General features: G+C 36.3%; 1 protein-coding gene across 4 annotated transcripts in view; it reads right to left on the bottom strand.

The window, feature by feature from the left end:
• The window catches only part of MYOF (myoferlin), a 73,197-nt gene that overhangs the window by 40,695 nt on the left and 8,471 nt on the right, over positions 1–24,031 (bottom strand). For all 4 annotated transcript variants that reach the window (XR_015706390.1, XM_087765006.1, XM_087765004.1 and 1 more), the window contains exons 4-16: positions 14,168–14,276; positions 12,771–12,855; positions 10,414–10,574; positions 9,762–9,890; positions 8,232–8,294; positions 8,069–8,119; positions 6,462–6,492; positions 5,875–5,990; positions 4,520–4,646; positions 3,137–3,240; positions 2,126–2,194; positions 1,964–2,007; positions 1,435–1,517 (exon numbers count right to left, since the gene is read on the bottom strand). Coding sequence is in view for 3 of the 4 variants with exons in the window: in XM_087765006.1 (XP_087621132.1) it covers positions 1,435–1,517; positions 1,964–2,007; positions 2,126–2,194; positions 3,137–3,240; positions 4,520–4,646; positions 5,875–5,990; positions 6,462–6,492; positions 8,069–8,119; positions 8,232–8,294; positions 9,762–9,890; positions 10,414–10,574; positions 12,771–12,855; positions 14,168–14,276 (1,172 nt within the window). In the remaining variant the exon portion in view is untranslated. The remainder of the gene's footprint in view (positions 1–1,434; positions 1,518–1,963; positions 2,008–2,125; positions 2,195–3,136; positions 3,241–4,519; positions 4,647–5,874; positions 5,991–6,461; positions 6,493–8,068; positions 8,120–8,231; positions 8,295–9,761; positions 9,891–10,413; positions 10,575–12,770; positions 12,856–14,167; positions 14,277–24,031) is intronic.

Genomic DNA, 24,031 nt, shown 5'->3' with positions numbered 1-24,031 from the left:
TAAGATAAATACTTGGCTCAAGTCACTACAGGATTGCAGCCACTAATTTTGTTTTTAAACTCCTGACATAGCTACCAACTTAAGGACAAACTAGTCTGTCCCAGACAAGTACATATCATATAGATTTCATAAACACAACAGAAAAGATAGTAATTTAGATTCTCATTGTGGCAATGGTGGAAATGGTTTTGAGCCAGTGTCCTTCAACCTAGTGTCGATAGTCAGATAAATAAATGTTAAGCCTGTTTAGCCATGAACTTTACAATTCTCTATGGACAAGTAATATGCCATACTATGTTCATTAAAAAGACAAAACATTTTTTCTGGCAAATTAACACAGAATCCTTGCCATGGAGCTGGCTCAATTGTATGAAAGATCTTGCTACAAAATGAAGAGGAGATTATAGATATAGATCACAAAGAAATAATCAATAATCACAACATTGTATTAGAACATAAATGTAACAGGATTTTTTTTTTTTTATATTTCCCAAAATCTTGGCACAAAAAATATTTCTTATAATATTGTACAGAAGAGTTTTATTACAAAGGTATTGTCCAATGGGGACAACACGTTAGGAACTTCATATCCTGCCTAACAAAATTTGTTTTATGGCAGTTAATCAGTTTTTGTTTTTAGTTTTTATGAAATTACATATCCAGTCACCTATACTGATTGAAGCACCTAAGTTAATTTTCTGCGATCACAGCATTGCAAGTAAAATCTTCATTCATTGAAGCTATGAAAATAAGGGTTACTAAGTAGTAATTTGGAGCACTCATGCAATGAGATGCAGTGCCCATTTCTAGTCAGCTACTGGTCAGAGCAAAGACTGATCCAAGTTCCCCCGGTACCTGAAAGCAGCCTTGTAGCATACAGGAAATGAGCAGATGGTTCTAGATGGTTCCTGTAGGCTAACTACTCAGTAACTTTCCCCAGCTTTTAGGTTCTCTTCCCAGAGAAAGAGCAGACACACTTGTAAGGAGGCAAAAGAAGTCTTGTCTACTAGTGCCCAATGAAGTAGTGATTCTGAGACAGTGACTCCAGATTGTTTTAAAATTAAATGTCTTATTAAGTATCTAGTAAATTTGCATATCTTACGATAGACTGTGATATCACATAGTTTTCTGAATTTGGGAAAGTACTCACAAATTTAATGAATTCATTAACTTTTATATATAACAGAACACTGAATTTTGAATTAGTTACTGCTATTTCCATGATAATGTGGTTTAGACATGAAAGTTTTAATACTTTACTTTGAAAAGTCCCACAGTATGTTTTCTAGGAGCATTGTTTTGAAAACTCCAGGAACAGGTAATCTTGTTGCCACATAATTGAGGAACTATAGGAAAATATACTTAGAACACTGATTTTTCTGTTTCTCATAACACAAGAGAAGATAGTAAGTTACATGCTGCTCAATCAATTACCTTCAACTTCTCCTCCAGAAGAAGCAATTTTTGAGAGACTTAAATATGTTGTTCCTACTACATCATTTTTTGTAAGACGATCCCTACAAAAAGAAAAAAAGAAAGATTTTATTTAAATATAATGCTGGTCATTCTACACAGAAGCAAGCTACCAGTGACTAAATGCACTCCAAGATGGTGTACACACATTTTATATCACCTGGAATATATATCACATTTTATATCACCTTACTAATACAGATCGTAATGCCTGGTTACAAAAGTGGGCTGTATCATGAAGAAGTCACCTGACTTTTACACTATCCCCTAAATAGCGATAGTCCTCAGTGCTCACCACACAAAATTAACAATGCTCCCATGTTACACTAATCAGGTCTCTTGTAAAGAAACCATAAAGGAAGATACTTGAACACTTGCTTAAATACTCTCATAGACTGTAAAAATACCTGACATCTTCTGTAGAACCAGACTTTTCTTCACTTAATATAATTTACCTTGTCTAGTACTTTGATGAAAAATCATAACTCACCAGTCAACAATTGCAAGTTTTATTTTCTCACACATCGAGGGAAACTGAAAAAAAAGCAGTTAAAATAGAATAACCCATTACTTATTTCATCTCTGTAATGTTAATGCCCTGTGTTCCAAAAGGATGACTGCTTTTTACAGAAACAAGAAAAAAAAAACTGACCTTGATTTGAAGATAAATAATTTGATTCCACTCTGGATTAGCATTTTTCTCAATTATATTTGTGCAAACCTGCAAAAAAGGAAATCAATGATACAGCACATCAAAGATAAAAGACAAAAAAGCATATACTGTCTATGATTTAGGATAAATCATATTCTGTTTGGTAAGATGAGGGGTAGTAGTTAATGATGAATCCTGAGTGGTTTATGCTGCAACAAGCCCTTAGTTTTCCGTTGGTAAATACTGCTAAACCAATCTGCATATGCAACATTAATGACTATTGGAGAGAAAAGACAATTTTGAAACACTGTTTAAACCTGAGACTGGAGTTACCCTACAGGAAAAAAGCTTGCTATTTACACTAGCTACAATTTAATGTGCTTTCACACTAGTACTGATCTCTTTTACCACAGCAGAGAAACGAGACAAAGGAATGACTTGATTCCAGCTTGCTTTATGATTTTAGAGTAGATGAAGAATAATATTCTATTGGAGAGCCTATATTATTTGCTAGTCATGTCTACTGAAGATCCTCTACATTACTGGGCGTGGCAACTTGACTATATAACATAATAAAGGACTGACATTTTTCTTCTTAAAAAAAAAAAAAGGAAAAAGATTGGCCAGCAATGAATATAGGTTGTGCAATTGTGCTTCAGCTCAAATTTGGTATTCTAAGGAACACATTAGTAATAAAATGTACAAATGCTGTTAACCTGTCCAGAAAGATCTGTACCATCAGTTACAAAAAGCAATCAGGAACAACCCGTAGGCAAGCAATCTAGCATGCATCAGTTCCTAGCATTTAGTCATATACTCCTTTTATTAGTCATCAGCTTTACACCTATTCTGCTGTACCTTGTAGTTTGTCCTCATTTTACAAAGTGAACTTTAGGGCTAATGCTTTTTTATTTCCATAATTTCAGTAAACTTAAAAATTTATCTTGGCATACGAACTCTGTTCTCAGGACTACAATTAGAATGCAAAGATTCAGGTGTTTACTAAATTACCTTTTTCCCAGCAAAAGAAACTTCTACAAATGGATCTACCAGGTTTTTCTTGTCTGCTTCTCCTCCAAATATTTCCTTGACAGTCTGTGCAAAAGCATCATCCACTGGAGAGGTGTCAAAGAAGAAATTAAGGTGTATGCTTTTTTATTATTATTTTATTTTATTTATTTATTCAGCCTAAATAATAAATTGCCCATAGCAATCCCACTGAAATCAACCAGCTTACAGATCTAGGTAGGGTAAAATCTAATCTGATAAACAAAATTCTGAACTGTGTTGCTGGTAAAAATGGAGAATTTAAGCTTAGGAGCAATTTCAAGAACATAAATTTTTGAAACATCATAAGGGGTGCTGATACGCTCCCGAATTTAAAGGCATAGCTGTATTTGAAAAACATTATGCATGTACCTGTAGAAATTGCCATTTGTTGTCACAAATATAGGTGAGAAATTATACTAAGAAAGGATAAAAAGCCACCTATATTCTATCAGAAAACACATATGGCATATGATGAGAGAAAGAGCCTTTTCTCAGCAATATAGGGTTGACACAAGTAAAATCTCGCTAAACAAATTAAGGTCAAACTGCTTACAAGCTCCCCTGCCCTCCAAGGCTGTTTATTTAAGCTTATGATGCTCAACTGATAGCCCACAAACTGCATGCAGCTTTCTGGGATAGAGCCAGTTCCAGTTACTTATTTCCTGTGGCCACTCAGGTTGCTGGCAATATGGACTGCCTTGGCCATCACAGCAACAGCTGACTGATTTCAGCAGTCCTGTGGCCTTTCCCCCATTGCAAAATAGCTGCAGCTATGAGCACCTGTGAAGAAGAATTAATGGATGGCTGAGAAAAGGAAGGTGCAGGGGGCCATCAGCAGTACTACTTATCTACTAGGATCTAAATGTCCTTGGAAAACAGGGCTGCAGGGAACTAGCTGTCTGATAACCTCTAAGTGGGCAGGAACTGGGATCCAACAGGAAGTTGACACATGCACTGTATACTTGAGCTAGGCACGCACAGAACATCCAGCTTATCTGCAGATCAACTGTACTTGAACGTTCAATACTTGCATGTAATTTCTGCGACTGAAGAAGGGCTAATGAAGATGACTCTTTCCCACTACCAGAATAACATTAGCCACTACCAGATTAACATTACTAATCTAATGGGTAATACATTAAATTACAAGAATTAAGTAGACTTACTGAGCATTACCAAAGGACTTGAAATGGGCTACTTAAGCCATCTCAGAATTATTGGCTCAAGTAACAATGTAAAACACTCAAGACCTTTTATGTTCAAGGAATGCTTCTGAACAGCTAACACAAATATTTCTAATGGTAATCAAATACACCGATGGACAAGTAGTAAGAAGCTATGTACTTTGCGGAATGTCCTCAGCTCGGTAGATTTTGAGAAGGAAAGTGACCCATCGAAGTGCAATTCCAGCAGGTAATAACAGATTGCTCTCCACATCATCGCTTTCATTATCTCTTTCCCTTTTTTCAACCTGTTGGGAGATACAGTGCTACATAGTATCTGGTATATAAGGAAGACAGAGTAATGTACAGAATTAAGGCGATGAGTTAAACTGGTGCCCTCTTCAGATAGAAGACTGTTGTCAGTTTCATTATAAACAATGAGATTTTATCAAATTATTAAGCCACAAAAATTAATTCTACCTAAACTATTTTACTTACATTTCTATCTCTAAAGCACTCAATTGCAGGAGCCCATTATAATCATACTTTTAAAATCATCACCATCAGATAATGATGATTTTGGCACTCATACAATGCCAACTTCATGCAATTTTCATACTTTTATCTCAAGATGAATATTGTGGCAAGGCATCTTACTGCAGTTAGAAAATGCATACAACTGTGATATAACTTACCAGAACTTACTGCTTCCTCCTTTAAAAATAAGTAGGAAATAAAAGATTTCACCACAAATAACAAGACATATCCTTGTGATTTCAAGAATTATGAGGATAGCAGAAAGGAAGAGTTAATATGGAACAGGAAGGAGATCTTCCATGGTTCTGGGGACCATATTGTACTTAACTAAGGAGTAGCAGTATGCAAAAATCTCAGGCAGGAAGAACAGCAGAACTTAAACTACAGACAATGGTCAAGTAAGAAAAATGTCACACAGAAAAGAGGGCCTGTTTTACCTTGACAGAACAGCAGACAGTTAGGGATTGGATTGTTAAAACTACCTACTGCTTTCATATGCATCAAATTACTTGTGCCTAACTTGCAATTATTGATGGCTCTGATTTTCACCTGGCAAATATTTGGAGCTTTCTGGTACTCAGGTTTCTCTATGGGCTTGTCTACATTACATAGCAAAGGAGACATTCTTGACTTAGTCCTGGAGCTGGTATCAATATGTTGCTCAGCCTGATTAGCTATGCTAAAGAGAATTACATATTAGTTTGCATGCAACACCAGGCTAAGACATCTCTACTTCTTCCAGGATGTGAAGAAGTATCTACAGATGGTAGATCAACACACCCAGAGCTGGTCCAGAGGTTGCTTAATTGGACAGGATAACAAAATAAGCTTTGAGTTAGCCACTTAGTACTGGATGCCCTTGAAACAACTTGTAAATCTTGTCTTACTTTTAAATACTACTCACAGAGTGAATTATACAGTATTCAAAAAATGTCAGGGGGACAGGAATAAGTATCCATGGGGTGGAGAGGGGAAGAAAAACATTTAAATGAAACTTACTGGTGGCTCATCTCCAGTTCCCAGGACAAACATGCTGACCTTCATATAGCCTTTAGCTCCTGAATTTGTATCTTCAGGATCACTCAGCAAAAGCCATTTTCTCATGACTGCGTGGCCTAAAATAAAACAAACACCACCACCCGCCCCCAGCAATGTCCATTACAAAATGGCAGAAATAAAATCAAAGCCAACTGTTCCAAAAGCATGCTTTATCCTAAAACTAATGATTTTAAAAATTTATTCTGTCCTAGACAGGTCTCAATAGTGCCATCCAAAACAAGAAATCTAGTGGTGTTAAAATGTTGTGGCATACTAATTCAGGGACATAATTATCAAATATTTTTGCATTATTTTTCACATTTTAGGTCTTTGATATCAAAACCAATATCCAAATTTTAAGTGCTTGTACTTCATCTTGAAACCACTGAAAGGAGTTCTATATTGTTGGATTTTTTTAAGTTAATACTTAAAGCAGCAATCTCAAATAACTTTCCATTAATTTTCTTCTTTTACTTTAGAAATTTAATGAAATATTTCAACTTCAAGTTTCAAGCTAGGAAAGAAGCTCTGAAGTAACTGTTACTTACCAGGCTCATCATAAACATAGCCAATGTCAATCTGAAATAAAGATCAAAAGCATTACCTCTGAAGAAATACCAAAACAGAAAAATGCTAGGGCAACTCCCCTCAGTTTTTCATGAGTACTACTACATTGTTCTCGTCACAAACAAAAGAAAGTTTATATAGCATATTCTTGGGAGGAGAAAGAGAAAAAGCCTTACATCATTGAAAAATTAGGGATTTTGAATGGATACAGAAAAAGCAAGAAAAGATGTATTAGAACTAACACCTATAGTTACTTTCTTCTTTCCTCAGATCCCCAGCTTTTTCATTTATCAGAGACAGAAGATGGGGCTAGCTTACTGCTTCCTGAATTCCCTATGTTCCCCCATTATTTTATGTTCAGACAGGCTTTTCAGAACTCTTTTGTTTCTATTTCCTGCTCAACATCTCATCCTTCAGTTCCAGAAATGAAGCTTGTTTTTTTAATGAATAATTTCCTTTTTCTTTTATGAAGATGATGGGCAATTTCTCCCCCCACTGTGTCAAATCTGGACAAGATTGCACATATACCATGCCTGTATTAAATGTATCAGATTTCAAACATGTTCAGGAAGGTAAGTAAGTTTGCTCACGGCAACTGGGGCTAGTATTCCTTGCAGGTAAAGTCTGAAAGGGTGATTTTCTAGAGAGAATTACCCTTGGGGCTTTCTCCTGGAATGTGTGCCTGCAGGAACAGAACGTAGCTGGATAACATGCTGTCACCTGCGTAATGAATGATCAATCCTCCACAGAGCAATATACCACTGTTTGAATCACTAGAAATTCCGTAGATAATAAGCAGTGAGAAGCAAAAGCAACAAGCTTTGTGCCAGAAACTGCTTCATTTAGAAAAGAGCACTCTTCCACACTTGCATATTTTTGTGAAAAGCTGGTCTAGAGACCTACTGAATTTATGCAGTACAAAATAAGCAAACAGAAACTACACCCAACACCGATATTGGAAATCTTATAATTAAGGGATCCCAGTAGCCAGTACAATTGTCATGTGAATTCTTTGTCTGTATTGCTTTAGGAATACCTTCAACAGGCAGATGTCTACCTCCCAACATTGACCATAACAAATACAAATAAAGACAATGTCACTAATATAATCAGAACCACAGAAATTACTTTAACTAAGAGACTTTTCTACCATCTCTTTTACTTAACGAACTTCTGACCAAAGGAACACCTTTCCTATCTTTATGCCGCCATACATATCACCATTCTGCCTATTAGCTACCTCATAAAATTACCTCTTCAAACCCTACCTCATACCAAATAATCACCCTGATACCTTTTGAGGAAAAAAATTACCTTTTGGTAAATATTTTTTTCTCTTGGATGCAAGTTAGACAACTTGGTATATAAAACATACAATTTTCTTTAACAATAATAATCTACTCAAATAAGAAAACTGTTTACTAATGCTTTGAGCAAATGGTCTTAAGCATGAGAAGCAAGACATCATTAGGTAATTCTTTGGCTCCATGCTAAAGTAGTATAAATTTAAAAATTTAAAACAAGTACTTAAAAAATTTCTCTCATTTTATTTAATTTAGTCAAGATATGGAAATTGTTTCATACCCACCTTAAATTCTCCCATTAGACAGTCTGCTCGTAGAGAATAAGAATCATATACCTAAAAAGACAGACAAGCATGAAACCGGAATGTTCCTAAACATTGTAGTGAAATGGCCAGACAACACTATATGCATCCAGCAGCCTTTTGGACATGCACCATTTTTTCTTACCCGAATGCTAACTGTTTCATCAAGCAACTCTAAAGGAGTCATGTGGACATTGTAGAAAAATATCTGTTAAGGTAAAAACAAACAAAAAACCTGTCTCAAAATGACAAACACATAATTCTCTGAACAGAAAATGCAAAAACATTATCTTAAGAGGCTTGTGAAGCGTGACTGCTACAGTACTTTTACTCTGCCTCCTTGCTGGACACATTATATGATAATTTAGTGCAGAATAAAAGACTAAATTTAGCAAATAAACTTAGTACAAAACAGACAAAAGACAGCCACAACTTCCATTTGAATGAATGCAGTAGGCATAGCTGTGCTGCAAACTTTCAGTACTGCCGTTGCTCTGCACTTCACCTTTTCCCCAGGGGAACAACTTCGGGAATTATTAAGGATGTTCATTTTCCAGGACATTCAGTCCTGGTCTAACCACCTCTCTTGTAGCTGTCAAAAAGGTCTTTCTTAGGGCTAGTGGTGATAGTGATTGCAATGATTTGCATTTTTGAAATTCAAGGCCACAGGAATACATCTGATAGTTTGACAGCATGAAGATAAATATACTATTTATTAGCTTATTTGTTTTATTAATAGTATATGCCTCACTAAGTTTGGTCTTTGAGCCTAGCTATACTCCAGTGAGTACTTTATCCAACAAAAGGGAAGAGTACATAAACATGGTCCCTTCTATTCCATTTTTAGCCTAGTCTAGATACTGAGACTGCCTAGGAATTGATTGAATACAAGGTGCAACTGGCTTTCTCCCTTCCCTGTTTTTTACCACGTGTTCATAAATCTTGACTGCAACCTACAGCTTAGTTCAAGTCTCAAAGTTTCATAACTTCCTTGGTTTTGCCTGAATGTGTTAAGCATGCTTGCTATCCCATTCCAAAATCTGAATTTTCCACACATGTCCAGATAATGAGAGTTATCCCTCAGCATTCTCTCTATTAAGCTTAAGTTTTGCAACATTAGTCTTCCAGACATGGGATAATTCTTGTGTCCCTTATACAGCTTTGAGTTCTCTCCTGTATTTCAGTGTGTTTGATGTACAAAGAAATCTAGTTGTGCTGTTACAAATCACGGGTAACAAGGCAATGACATTTCCAGATTCTGTGTGGCAGTCTTATGGACCCAAAGCATTGCACTGAAAACTCATCTGCACACACCATAGAGGTCTACAATGATTCCTAATGATTTTTTCTGTGATTTTATAACGTACACACAACTACTGAAAGTCATTATTATGTCACATGGCCAACTGTATCAAAGAACATGTTCCATATGTCTCAGCTGAAGTTTGACTTGCTTCTAGATAGCTTTATCTGCTAAGACTGCCAGTGATAGAGATGTGTTTAGCGATGTGAATACATAAAGAAAGGGACTGGGAACTGCAAAATGCATATTAGCCATAATTACTCTTAAATATTAGCAAATTCTTATTCATTGATCATAATGAAAGCCATAAAAACTATTTTTCTACATTTGATAGCATCGACATTTCAGCTACAGTGTTCTTATGCCACTCACTTCATCAAAATATGGGTTGTTTCCTCTTTTGATTCTTGTTCGGTGTGTCTGACCGCAAACATGAACTTTGACTACTGGTTTTATGTTATTGCCAGACAACTGACGACCTTCAATGACTCTAACACGAATCTGCAAAAAAAAAAAAATTCAACTATTTGTATTAATTCATTCGCTATATTACCTATCATCCTGGTGAGAACAATTTCTTACTATACCACCAAAAAAATTAGCCAACACCTGAAGTAACTGGCAGATATGGACCGGACAGACTTTTCAAACTTAATTTTGATAGAAAGTATAATTTTACTTCAATTTTACAAAACAAGTTGGGGATAATTATTTCAGTAAAATTTTTTTACTTGCTTTTACTCCTTGTTTTTAAAGCTGCTATTGTAGTTTGAAATCTATACAACTATACAATAAATAAGGTTCATCTAGATTTCAGTCAGAACTGTATAAAATTGGACATCTCTGTAACAGGTAAATTTGAAGAATACTTTTGAAATACAAGCTTTTAAATGAAGAGGCTAATTTTCTCTACAGTGCATTAGATTTGCACAATCTGACATTAAATTGTGCTCAGGCTATGTGAAAGGAGCAATGTCATGCCAGGCAGAAAAAGGGAACATGCAACATTTAATAAATCTATTACCTGGAAATCTTGTGGTTTGTTAGAAAGGATTCTTCGTGTTTTCTTTCCTTTGGTGATGCGTTTAGCTAGCTGGGCTTCCTTTGTGCCACTTGGAATTGTTGGTGTGATACCACCAACTGGACCATCCAAGCCATCCTCATAACCTCCATCATCTTCTACATCTTATACAGTAAAAAAACAGTGCAATTAATAAACAAATAGTACAGCTTGATGTTAAAGTTAGAGGAGTAAGAGTCTGATATCCAAGAGCTCCACTAAAATTGTATTATTATCTCATGTCAACATTTTTTTTTGTTAACCACATGCTTCCAACTCCTTTTGAAAGCTAGCCATTTTAGCCTGCTTAAGAACAAATTTATATCCTAACCAAACTAACTTTAGATCTGTCCCTCTTCAGGATGCGGAGTATCTAATACAATTCCATACACTTTTTTGAACCAGCCGATCGAAGTTTTAGCGAAGCACAGTTCAGATATAATCATCACCAGACTAGTTCACAATACACCAGAAGTGATTAATTTTATTCCAGTTGAAGGTGTTTCCCAGCAGCAAGACCAGGCTATAGCATAGCATTGGTTTTTACTTCAGAATCTTGAAAACATGAAGACATTTAGGGTCTGCCATCCAAAATAAAACTCTGAATCCTCCTCCACAGCATTTAACTGTGGAATAAATTAAGGTTTCTTAGTAAGCCTCTTTGACAGTTCTGAAATCACAATACGTCTGTGGAAGACTGTTCTACAACCACATGACACTACAATACTGGATCATACAGTGACATTCCAGTATTGCAAAACAGGATCCATAAATATCTAGACCACAGAAGTACGTCACTCCCTTGTGTTTCCAGCTTCTTTTCTTAACTGAAGGGCAGTAACTATGGTAAAATCTACAGGAAGAACAAGCTACGTCTCTGATGGTTAGCATTAACAGAATGTTTGTTAACTTTATGAATTAGTTTGCCAACACAGTGTGATCACTTTGCATAATGAAGTCCTCAGTGATCCTTGTAAGAGACGTATAAAAACACAGAGACTGACATACCATGTATTTTATAACTGGAAGACCCCACCTCCCTAACATCTCTCAAAATCCATCTGCCTGGATGGATCCATGCAACTGATCGATTACACACCTGGCTTAGCACTTAATTTTTAATTTCTGAAACTGAGCTGTAGCAATCTCAGCTGGGGAGGTGATTTCATTTCATGGGAAATAGGTATTTACAATAAGTAACTAAGGTGTGTTTGATAATTTGCACAGAAATAATTTTCATGCAGTTGCCGGATACTAGCTAAAAACCTGCCATGTTTTATTTTACCGGTATTACCTTATAGTTCAAGTACATTTTTAAAAAGCTATCAAAATAATCTCATATAAGTCAATTTGCATTTTTAGCCTTCAAGTCCACATTTCTATAAAATTATTTTGAAGTGTAGTAATTTAACACACAGCTTTTGTGTTTGCATTACCTATCCTTCCACTCCCCAAGAACACCTCTCAGTGAAGTCTGTGGAATCAAAATCTAGCCCCAGAAGACTCCTCATTTCAATTTTTTCCTTCTTATGTCTTTATCTATCAGCAGATAATGGTCAAACTGATTTATTTCTCCTCAAACTTATAACATTTATTACATTTACTTCTTTCTGCACAAACACAGCCTGGATAGTAGGGTAATTATTTGCCTGTCAACTGCAAAAACCTGTTGTTACTTCACAGTTCTTTTAAGAGTCTGGAAAACCAGAGGATCTCAAAAACACTCTCATCAAAAGCCTGGTTAATATGATACATAGAGACCAAAGATTATTGCCTACTGATCGCAATATTTCATAGGCTAGTCAAATATCAAGCCTAATATAAGATACAACAGTGTCTTTCAAAACTTACTTATTCTACAGGAAAAAAACAGTTTAATGATTTAAGAAAATCTTTTCACAAAGCTCCTTGACATTGAAAGTAATAGAATATATTTTTCAAAAAATGTGACTTCCCTGCTTTTTTGGTTAGCCCTAGCATTACAGCAGATAACTGCTGTTTCTTTGAGCACTCAAAAACCTTTCTTTCCTAAACAAAAGCCATTTTGAAAAGCTTTTAAGCAACATCATTCTTTTGTAACCTGATTCCACTGGAGAAAATGATGCTAAAAACTATTTTATGTCAGAAAACGCCAATTTTCTTCCTAGCTGTAGTTCTGAATCATCCTTAATTTCTTTAAAATCACTATCTGGCAGTCTTGACATGCTTGCTTCTGGTTACATTTTTTTATGAGGAACAATGCCATTGAATCACTTTCTTGCCTTATCTTAAATATCTCCATGATCTTTTAACAATAATGTTTTGAGAAAAGATTGAAATACCTTCTTGTGTATTGGTCCCTCCTGGATCATTTGGAGTTGCAGGTCCAGCTGGTGGCTCATATCCTACCACCAAATCAATTGTTGCCTATAGAGAAATACACGGTTCTTTATGTAGCACACGGTATTCACAACAATTGATTTAAAGCAGTAAGTTGTTCTAACACTGTACACGAACAGTTAACTATTAATAGTCACAGCACAGTTTATAATAAAATTTCAGCTATTAGTAAATTAATAAACTGTTATTAAGCTATATATACATACAAATGATAACGATTAGATAATTTGCAGCTAATGGAATAGGCTTTAAAATAATACCTAACAAACAGAATCACTGTGTTTATATTTAGAAAAATCTGTCACAATATAAGTATATAAGATGGTCTACAAATGTAAATTTATTTAGTTCCATAATATTCGTGGCAGACTAGGTGACATCCTAAATTTTCAGATGGAAAAACAAAGGCACTGAGAAATAACACTATCTGATCAACAACATAACAAGTCTGAACCGTAAGTAAAATTTCCTATCTGGCTCTTCCAATTGCTTGTTCATACTTCCATCCTGGAAGAAAAACACTATGTCATTTTTCCATTCTAATTACAGAACTGTCTTTTTTGTGCTTGACTGCAGTTTTAGATTATTGAACAAACCATTATTATTCGTAGTTGCCATAGTAACATGAGGAGTCAGCAACAAAAGCCCAACCCTGTGACCAGCTAACCATGATATTAAACTACAGCTGATGAGATACTGCTATTACCCTTAAAGCCTCTTATTATTAAGTGTACTAGAATGCAATATGAAGTGCCTTAACAGCACTTAACAGAGTAAGGTCCCAGTTCTAGAAACTACTTAATTAGTAATTAGTAACTAAGTTAATAACCAGTTAATAACTGTTAAATTTAAACACGTGCTAAACCAAGTTAAGCAAGTTCTTGTGTAACTTTCTGAACTGGGCTGTCAGTGAACATGTACATGATAATGTGCTTTCTAGAATCAGTGCTATGACACAGGTGGATATTAGAAAGAATACAGCAAAAAAGTGCATATGGGAACTCCATCTGGTACTCAGGAAAATGCTCTTTTTCAACATCAGGCTTATTTCCATGCATACTTTGTGGCCCATAATGTTTATAACACATATATACAAATACATAATACATACACAGAAAACAATTTGGCTAACTTAAAGGATATTAAACAAACTCAGATGGTATAGGCATAATTACATCTTGTTATAAATTTCCTCTGTCTGGAGCTTTTGTTACAAAATTCCAAGCATTTAATTTATAAAGTAAAAATAACTTGAAAATATTTTTGTTTCACTATTAGCCCTGTTGCTGGAGGATTTTGATCAAGAATACAGTAAAATAAGGAAATGTAAGCCACTCACTCCAGTTTCTTGTCCCCTTTCATTTAGCAGAGGTATGAGTTTGAAGGGAAAAGATCTGCTTTGGTTACCTACAAGATCCTTAAGTGCTATGGATGCACTGCCAATTAATCTGAAATGAAGTAAAAATCATTATTAGAATGCAAGTATACATCAAACAGAAGTTCCCTTTTGTCTTTTGCTAGTGTCTGTTAGTTGACCAAATAACTCCAGCCATGACTTGAAAACCCAAGATACAAAAAAAGATCATTGCAAATGTTATCTAATGACTGTGTACTGCTAATTTGTATTTTCTGTTTCTGTTTCACTGCACTTAAATGTGCTGGTGTTCTTTATGGAGGACACAGCTTTAACCTAAAAGGGGTTAAACCCCTAAATTTAAATACATTTTATGTATTTTTGAAAATAATCTTCTGTACAACTTTCAACAGCCATGTCTCTTGTTTCAGCCACTGAATTCTCATTGGTAAACTAAAGGATGTAATACTTTCTTCCCCTATATAGCTTTGCAAACTCTCAGATGAAGAGTAATGTATAAAAGCTAGATACGATAGCTGTTGTACTACACAGAAAGAGACACAAAAAGACATACACACATCTCTAATGAAAACATTGAAACAGAACAAATGCAATCAATGTGCTTACTAGAGGCTTCACAAAATTAATCGTCTTGCCCATACTCTACACTTTGGAATAGGTTCATCTCCTTGCCTCTGAATTCTCAGAATGTTTTGATATGGCTCTAGAGAGGCCTACCAAAGGAAGCTGCCCAGGAGATCTGACATTATGTGGTAGACTCTCCTGAGCTACTGCTGCCTACTTTGGGACTTCATCCGTCACCCTCGTCCTTTTCAAAAAAGTGAAAACTGCATGCACTTTTAACCTGAGAAACTTCTTTTAGGCAGAGTTTCTAACAGTTTGGCATTGGTCTCATGATACCTGGCACTGTATTTCGTAATTTCGTTTAGTATGTAATAACGGCTTACTCCTATACTAAAGTGGATTATTGGAATAACTGAGATTTTTGCCAATGAAAAAACCCCAAGATAATTTCACCCTGTAAATATTAAAAAGAACATGTTTTACAAACAAAATACCAGCTTTGCTGCCAAAGCAGAAAAAAGAGCTCTATGTGGAGAACTTAACTGAGGTCCCTTTAAATAGATTACAGTGTTTTTTCACGGAGAAGCTAAGGATGCAAGGGCATTTTCTGACATGGAGCAAGAGCATTATTATAGCTACTCTCAGGTGCTATGTCATGAGACCATAATTTACTTTTTGTAAAGTACATTAGGATAGGTAAGTACAAAATATTAATTTCCTGCAAATATATATTCCAGGTATTACACATTACAATTTTTGTTTAGCTGTGCACAAAAAATAACTACACTTTCTGTTTGAATGACCTGTTAGAATCACTTTGGTGCTGTCACGTCCTCAGTCTACTCTCCTTTCCCAGTTCATCTCATTCCTCCAGTCCCAGTTGTCTTTTTGATAGTTTTGACTCGCTACTCAAACCTTTCACTTCTGTCCCCCCAAACTGCCACAGCACAGTAATATTCCAGCTATGCCTCATGTATTTGTCACACATAGGGGATGGGTTAGATGTGAAAAGCACTTTAAGATCAGGCCATGCTGCAGAAGAAATGCATAAGGCTGTTCTAAACTTTAAGATGACCATAACTGAAACTCTGATGCCATTTCTAACACCTGCCTCTCCTCCCTTTACTGAACAGATATCTGGATTCAGTATTGTAGTCTTGATCCAGTGTCCTTTAAAAGACTATGGAAATACACCTAGTTATTTCAGTGAGCATTAGACTAACCCTGGGTACGGTTTCACTTTTTACAAATTGTTGCACAGAGCTGGACGTTAGCTGAAACACTGACTCCATGCATTTCTCAACTTTAGGGAGCTTAAGAAGCAATTTCTCCTGTTATGCAATCAAAATTGCATTCAACCCACAAGACAAACCTAGATTTGGATCATCAGATATACATGCAGTGGTCTTAATTATCCCTCCAACTGTAGTATTATTTGACATTGCTTATGATTTGATGTAGCAAATCTTGACACTAAACTGTAACGTCTACCTAGCTCAGGAAACAACAGCAAATGGTCTCTCTCAAAAGAGAAAAAGGCTTTATTTTTTCCCCTGTGGCTTCAACATTCCAAAAATTGGTGTTATATAGAAGTTCAGTAAGTCTGACATTACATACCAAAGAGAACATCTCCCTCTATATTTGACCAAACTTTTCTATGTAAAGAGCAGGTGTCAGGCAGATAGACACTGATACTATTCAACACTCAAAGAAAAGCAGAAAGGGTTTGTTCCATGATGATTGCAAATCCCAAAGCAGTTAAGGGAGAAAAATACCGGGTAGCTTAATGCATTTTACTCTTTATTACATAGCCTTCTAACATGTTAATAGCTTTGAAAACAAGTGTAATATAAGCAAATGGGAAAATATTCCTATAGTTGGAAGAAACAAATGCTTGAATTTCATTTACACAGCTGGATACTGAAAGAAACCAACTTCTCTTCACTCTTCTTCCTTCAATGCACAATTAATCAATAAAAACTTTCAATTCCAAATATTCTTATTTTGCCCAAATCCTTCAACCATGACTATGCCTTCCCATTTCAGAATAACAGAGAGAAACGTACATAGCTTGAGGTATCATGGAAGGGAAAAACCCAACAAGACTACCCAAAACCAGCTAGGCCAAATCTCATTCTAGAGAAAGGCAAAGAAAATATTTGCCTATGTACATTAGTAGAAAAATGTTGTAGACTTGCTATTTTGATTTGATATGAGCTGGAGTGACTTACATTGACTCCAAAAAGAACTTCAGTTCAGAAGTCACCCAGTCTCAAATCATCTGGATGACTGTTTCAGCAACCACACCCTCATATCTGGTGATATTAACTCAAGAACAGCTGTTCAGCAGCAGTGCTTTTGAAATTTTCCAGCGTAAATTTCCATTTCTACATCCTCATCTGTCCCATGCAAATGATAACTGTGCACACATCTGAATACATAGTAATCATTTTTAAAGTTCTGATCACCTTCAGAGGACTGAAGATGGAGTCAGTTACATAGACTGCTACTTGCTTGCTACTAGTTGCCTCTAAAATCCTTTGTTTCCCCCTCCTTTAACAGGTTGGGCAACAATAGTCTCCAGTCTTTTTCCACTCTAGCAAGAGTGAGAAATCTAATATTCAGCCTATACACTATCTTAGCCTACTTCTAAGCTTTAGGCAGTTAGTCTTTTGCCTTCCCTGAAGTGGTCCTGTTCACTGGATTTGCGATGTTTCACCCCTCCCTTAGCAGAACCACAGAACTGATGAGGTTGGAAGGGGCCACTCAAGATCATGTAGTTCAACCCCTCTGGTCAAGCACAGTCAGCTAGAACAGGTTGCCCAGGACCATGTCCAGTTTGGTTTTGATCATACAGCTAGTCAACAGCTGAAGTAATATTCTCAAAAGTAACAAGGAATGCCTCAAGGTCATCGCTAGGTCTCATTTTTGTCTCTTGTACAGGTCTCGGAAAAAGCCTTTTTCCTGAGATGCTTCTTTCAGGTCTCTAATCTTTGGGCTAAGTCGGGTAAGACCAAGTTAGCTAAGTCAGATAGCAGCAGCTGTTGTTCTGATACCATGTCCATTAACAGTTCATTGCTGTTTAATGCTTTGCTGCAAGGTCTGCTACTGTACTCGCTTCTGATATGTAACGAGGCCCCCAGTTCTCTGCACAACTACCGTGAAGTTGCTGTGTTCCTCTGAACTCCGAAGGCTTTTTACCTTCTGGCAGGATTGCATGCAATCTCCCTCTAAAGTCATGACTTTCAAGGTGACAAGGAGTCGTTTCCTTCCAGCACAGCTGAAAAGACTTTCTGTCACCTATTCTTCCTCAAAGGACACTGCTCTTTGCTGGAGTTATTTCAGCTTTCTTCCTCTTGCCTAGGCAGACAACATTTGCCCATTTAATTCCAGATCACACTGGTCGCTTGACACCACCAAGTGGGATAGTTTCTGCTTTTGGCAGTAGACAGCAAATGAGTATTGCTTCTTACCTCTGCTTAAGTACCTTTTTGGCCATCCCTAAGACTTCTACATGTATAGTGCCCAGTCAGCCAGGTCTCTTAAACTTTTCCAGCTTTGCAGAAGTAAAACAAAAAACCTGTCCTGCCACAAGCAGTTTAAACATTCTGGTCTACCCCTGAATAAGGCACCAAAGATAAATACAAAGTCCACATTTAGAAGCAGATTTTAAATCACTTCAAATATACCTTATCAGTACTAGGCCTACGATACTTTCCCCCCAGTAATCAAAGGGAAATACTTAGTTTATCAGCATGAAATCAATGAACTACTGATGACCGACTATTAAACACAGTGTTGCATTTGTGCCAAAGCTAATTAATCCGTTAGTGCTGCGGTTAGCACTTCCTGTTAGCTGCCCAAATAACCAAGAGAAGTGAAACTTCACACCCATGCCTGGATCAGGAAATGCTAACTCACAGTACCAACCATTTTACTACTCCTCCTGTGTTTGAAGGTAGCAATTTATACTAAATTCTTTAGCATATCACATCCTCCAGCTGCTTACATGCTACTTCTACTGGAAGCCCAGTGATTTTAATCCCTTTAGAGTCAAGCATTTAAATTCTTTTGACTTATTTTTAAGGGTTTATTTTGGCAGTGGTTTATATTGACTGTTCTCACCAGCAAACTTGATCCCACACTGCAGTTATAATTGCTACACTCAACCTTTCTTTTTCAGCGTATATGTTCCATTATAGACTCTATGCTACAAGACCCAATGCCCACCTTCTGTTATTCGTTCTGTGTTTTAAAATTTTTATTAAGAGCAAACCAACTATTTCTACCTTCTTTAGTTATTGGATAATACTCTTTGCAAGAACAAACTTTAAAAAAGAAACAAAGCATGGATACTATTTTGTACAAGGCAGAAAACCCCAAAATTGAATCTTAACCAGACTGAATCTTGCATACAACGTATGCAAGGAAAACCTGCAACTATGTACAGCCACACTGATGTGGGAAAGAATCCACACGAAAGGGCACAGCTGTAGGAGGATTCAAGCAATCTAGAAATCATTTAACTATGGAAAATACTTTAACAGGATTCAATAATTTGCTGCACTGTTCATTTGTGGCTGCATTTTTCTGCTTGAGAAAAGGGTGTGCCCGATTTGTTTTTCCTCTGTGGTGCTATGTTACTAACTACGCAAAGAACATGGGGAAATACATAATCCCAACTCTCTTTCAAATAGAATGAAAATTACTTCATTCAGACGTGACTTTTACTTCCTGTTAACATTTTTTTTTCTTAACTCACAGGGACAACTGAAGTTATGGGGGTTTTTTTGTTTGTTTTTTAACTGCATAAAGATTTGTGTTCTGAGAGTTTGAAATCTTTCTACTAACAGTATTAGGCATAATAGAAAACAGATGTGTTCTCTTTTCAAACATCTTCACGCTGGAAAATCTAGCTAAGCATGGATCATATGAGTCCTCTCCAGTTTATTCCTATGATGGTCTGTCTGCATACATGTCAGAGTGGTTTGCTTTATTTATCTTTTCCAATGACTGTGTCTTTTTACCATGAAGAGCACTCATTCAATCTATCTGCAAAAGTTTAGTGATCCTGTAAATGAAGCAGTAAATTCTATCTCCAGGAAAAAAGAAATGGAAAAATATTCAAATGTTATTTCAGGCTTGATTTACAGAAACATGCCAAAGCAATGAGTTAAGTGTTTTGGCACAGTGTAAAAACAGAATAACATCCACTATGCTCCTCCTCCTGCGTCAGTGTAAGAATGGTCTGGACGAACAGCTATATAAGTTTCTAGGAGCTGTAACGAATCACGGGTTATATTGCAATCTTCTGCTGTGCTGTTCTAGAGGTGAGTATGGGTTCTGTAGTCACCTCTTAGGCGCAGCAACGGACCAGGTGCCCAGAATGTCAGGAGTAACGCTGTGTGGAATCGCAGTGTGTATCGGCTTTGTGAGTGAGGAGCCAGAGAGAGGGAGCTGGGTTGAGAAACACATTGTTCTGCTTCTAGCCTGCATTGCAGCAAAGAACGGTGGCAGAATGTTTGAGCAAAAGTTGTCTCTACCTTGAAAATAACAATAGCAATCCCCACTGCTTATTTTCCTCCAAAGAGAGAAAATAAAGCCAAAGACACGGTGTAGTTTCTTCTCAGTGCTCTTTCTTGGGCAACACAGTGCCCTAGATGTACCCTTTACACTCAAAAACTAAATCCCGATTCAGCCTAGACTTTAAAGTAAAATATTTAAAAACATGAACCTCTAAAGGAAAGATTATTGATTTAGACTCAAATCCCACTTAGCTTGAACGCCAGATACACCTCCCAGGTTAATGGGTCTACTCATGAATAATGTCAAAAGCACATGGCAAACACTGGGTTTCTGAAATAATGGGCCTTTACCTCTGAAAGACTTCAGTTCAGTTAACCACATCAAATTTACATGTAAAAATTAATACAATATTGTCCAGCCCTCACTCCCCCATCCCCCTGTTTTGTAAACTGTCATTAAAATAGCTCTCAGTAGTAAAGACCTTGGGTAGGCATCGTACTCCATCTTTCCAATCCTGATCCAGCATGCAGACAAAGCGACGGAGTGTCATTTGCACACTCTTCCACGGAGCATCTTTTTGGAATGCTGCAGCACTGCAGGCATGTATCTAACTATAGGCTTTTTCTTACGTATTAAAAGAGGATACTGTGAAAGAATGGCAAAAGTATGATATGGTAGTCCTAAATCTCTCTCAAACTCAGTATTAGTAAATAGAATCAGTAACTCTACAGAAGCACAGGTTATGCATACATGCAAGTAATATATGGGAAAGTTATTCCACATTCCCTTTTTCATATGCTCCTTAGTCTAAATGCGAATGTTCATTAATACCAAATCTCTTCTGCTGTTACAGTGCTTTGTGTCTTTAAAAGAAATCCAAGATGACATTTCCTATTATCTTGTTACAGTCAGGAAGCCTGCTCATGTGTTTCCCACTTCTCACCCTCTTATCCTGTTTCCCTGCCAATAGCCCTTCCAAACACATCACACACTGCAAGTATGTGGTGGTTATTGAGGATTTATTTTTGAAGAGCATTACTTTGAAGGTGTTGCTCTGCCTTTGGTATGGACTATATATAAATATATATGTATTTTTGCACAGCTCCATACATGGAAGTCACTTTCCCAAAGAATTTTACCGGTTTACTTTTTAAACTGTACACAGAATAGGTAAGTGGTGGACAATTTCCAGTGCATAAACCCAAGCAAAACAAACAGGCATTTGCACAAGCTGGGGGTTAAGCGCTACAAATATGAGTCCAGATGATATTTACAAATACAATTTGGAAAACAAAAAAATGCCTGCTTAACTTTGAACCCACGTACAGACTGAAACATTTTAGGGGCTTCAGATAAGCACCTTCCTTTATTTTCTGATACCTTATAAAACCCATTACAAAATTCTGATTACTGGCAAGCTTTCCTATATCAAGTTCTGTGATTTCTGGGATTTCCCTAAAGTCAGAGGCATGCAATACATTCCTGTTTTACTGACCTACAGGAATCTCAGGAATGAGAGATCTGAGGGCATCAGCTTGACTCAAAATGGTTTTACGACAGAGCTGTTGGAGTATTGTAAAAACCTGAATTCACATATTGGGAGGAGGTAGAAAGTAGTAAAGAAAAGCTAGCAATGGAAGTGGACTACTATCAATAAATATTAATATATGCCTAGCTCAGTGTCATAAAATATCCAAATTTGCCACAAAAAAGAAAAGGAAAGAAGATGACATGATACCATACTCCCTTTCAAAATAGCAACAGCCAACACTACTTGGCATTGACAGAAAAGAGAGAGCTTGAGAGCACAGCAAACAGAGAAATAGATCCTTGTTTAAAATCTAGGACTTTATACAAAGAAGTAGGGAACTGGCATCTCATTTTTGATAAGCTGTTCTTTTTTTGTGCACAGATTTAAAAAATACCTCTACAAGTGATGCTTGTCCAAATGTATATATTTACCTCTTTTAGACAAAAATCCTATGATTTAAGCAGAGATGGGCAGAAGATCTTAACCACTATGGGACAGCTAAACATTAAACACGTTGATGAAGCTTTATCTTGTTACATGTGTTAAGAAAGAACTCCTAGACTTTGAAAGAGATTTGAGTACAAGCATGTTTCAACACAAAATAATACACTCTGTCCCTGCTGTAGATTATCTAAAAGAAAAGCTTTCTGATTAGCTTGCCGCCACCCAAGACTTTACCCTTTTCCTGCAATTGATTTTGGGAACCAGGTTTATTTCTGTCTGACAAGTCATAAAACAAATGGCATGCAGAACACAAGAAGTTGCTAACAATTTCAACCACTAATTTCTGTCTTCTTCATTGAAATGATCTGCATGCATTGCTTTACGGTGTCCTGTACACCTCCAATTCTGATATTAAATTAAAGCTTAAATCCTACAAAATTCCAGATACATTTGGGTTTTTTTTTTAAATCTCTATCATCTTATGTTTAAAACCACATAAAACTTGCTAGAGTCTGCATTATGTATTTGTTTCCTCACAAGTACAGCAGGAACCTCAAAGTCCAGGTCAAAATGACAAAAAGTACCCTCCAGCTTTATTAAAGTTTATATATTATGCTTTTTAATAGAATGTGAATTAATTGAATTCTAGTGTTCCCATCTATACCATTTTAATTTTTCACAGCAAAAAATTTTGCAGTGGCCACAGTCAAAAGGTCCTATCAACTCAATTCACAGGAACAAATCTATTCTTATAAAAAAAAAAGTTTGAAAAATACAAAGATTACTCTTAAAAGTTAGTCGAACAAGACACCTTAATTACTTACATGTTTTCTTATTACATATTCCTATTCTGTAACAGTATAAATCTACAAAAAATGTTTAAATGCCAACATGGACCCCTGACAGCATTTCAGTACTCTCAAACTTTTTATAATGTCGTCCTCCTTTCACCTAAAGATAGAAGCCTCAATTCAAGGTGGCTCCTTTCTCAGTGTCTTCAACAGCAAGATTAAACTAAACAAAAACAACAAAAAAAAACAAAACAAAAAAAATTCCAGAAAATCATAAACTCTGTGCACCTTTTGTGCTGCAATTACTTCATATGTGGAAAAACTAGATATATTTTTCATTTTGTAGTTGAAGGAAATCTATTTGTGTTTTGTGTGATATCCTTCCAGGCAGACATAGATATAGCTACTGTTTGTTTATCATCTTCAGTTCTCTAAAATTAATAATAAAACCTGATTTTGTCAGAACTAAAATTAAGCATCTTACTACTACATGAAGTTTTTGTCTAAGCACTGAGGACTCAGCAAACAACTACACAAATAAAACTTTCCTTTAGCCTCTCACAAATGAAAAAAAGGACTATACACAAAAATATCTACAGCGTTCGATCCCATGAATACTTGATTTTTAGATGTCTGAAAAATGCAGAACCCAATTTTAGGTATATAGGTGCTGTACATACTGCACTGGTAGAATTTAGACTTTTAGAATAGGATTCAAGGATATTGACATGCACTAAAAGCACTAACCAAAACAGAAATGGTGCAGGAGAGAAATAACCTTAAATTCCTGCATGTTAGGGGCATCATGAAAATGGGTATTTCTATCTGCTGAAAACCTAAACTCTAAATCCTTTACTGATAGTAGGAGTCTCTGCCTTTCCTTTCCAAGAAATGAATGTCAGAAAAGGCAATTCTCAGCAGTCTCCCACCCCATTTTTATAACAGTCTAGAGTCCTCGTCTAAGGAATGGGA

Source organism: Nipponia nippon, unplaced genomic scaffold (genome assembly GCF_047370975.1).
Source record: "Nipponia nippon isolate SJK-2023a ecotype South Korea unplaced genomic scaffold, ASM4737097v1 scaffold_3, whole genome shotgun sequence".
Lineage (NCBI taxonomy): Eukaryota > Metazoa > Chordata > Aves > Pelecaniformes > Threskiornithidae > Nipponia > Nipponia nippon.
Note: the sequence above shows the minus strand (reverse complement) of the source record. Positions and strands in the feature narration are given on the sequence as shown.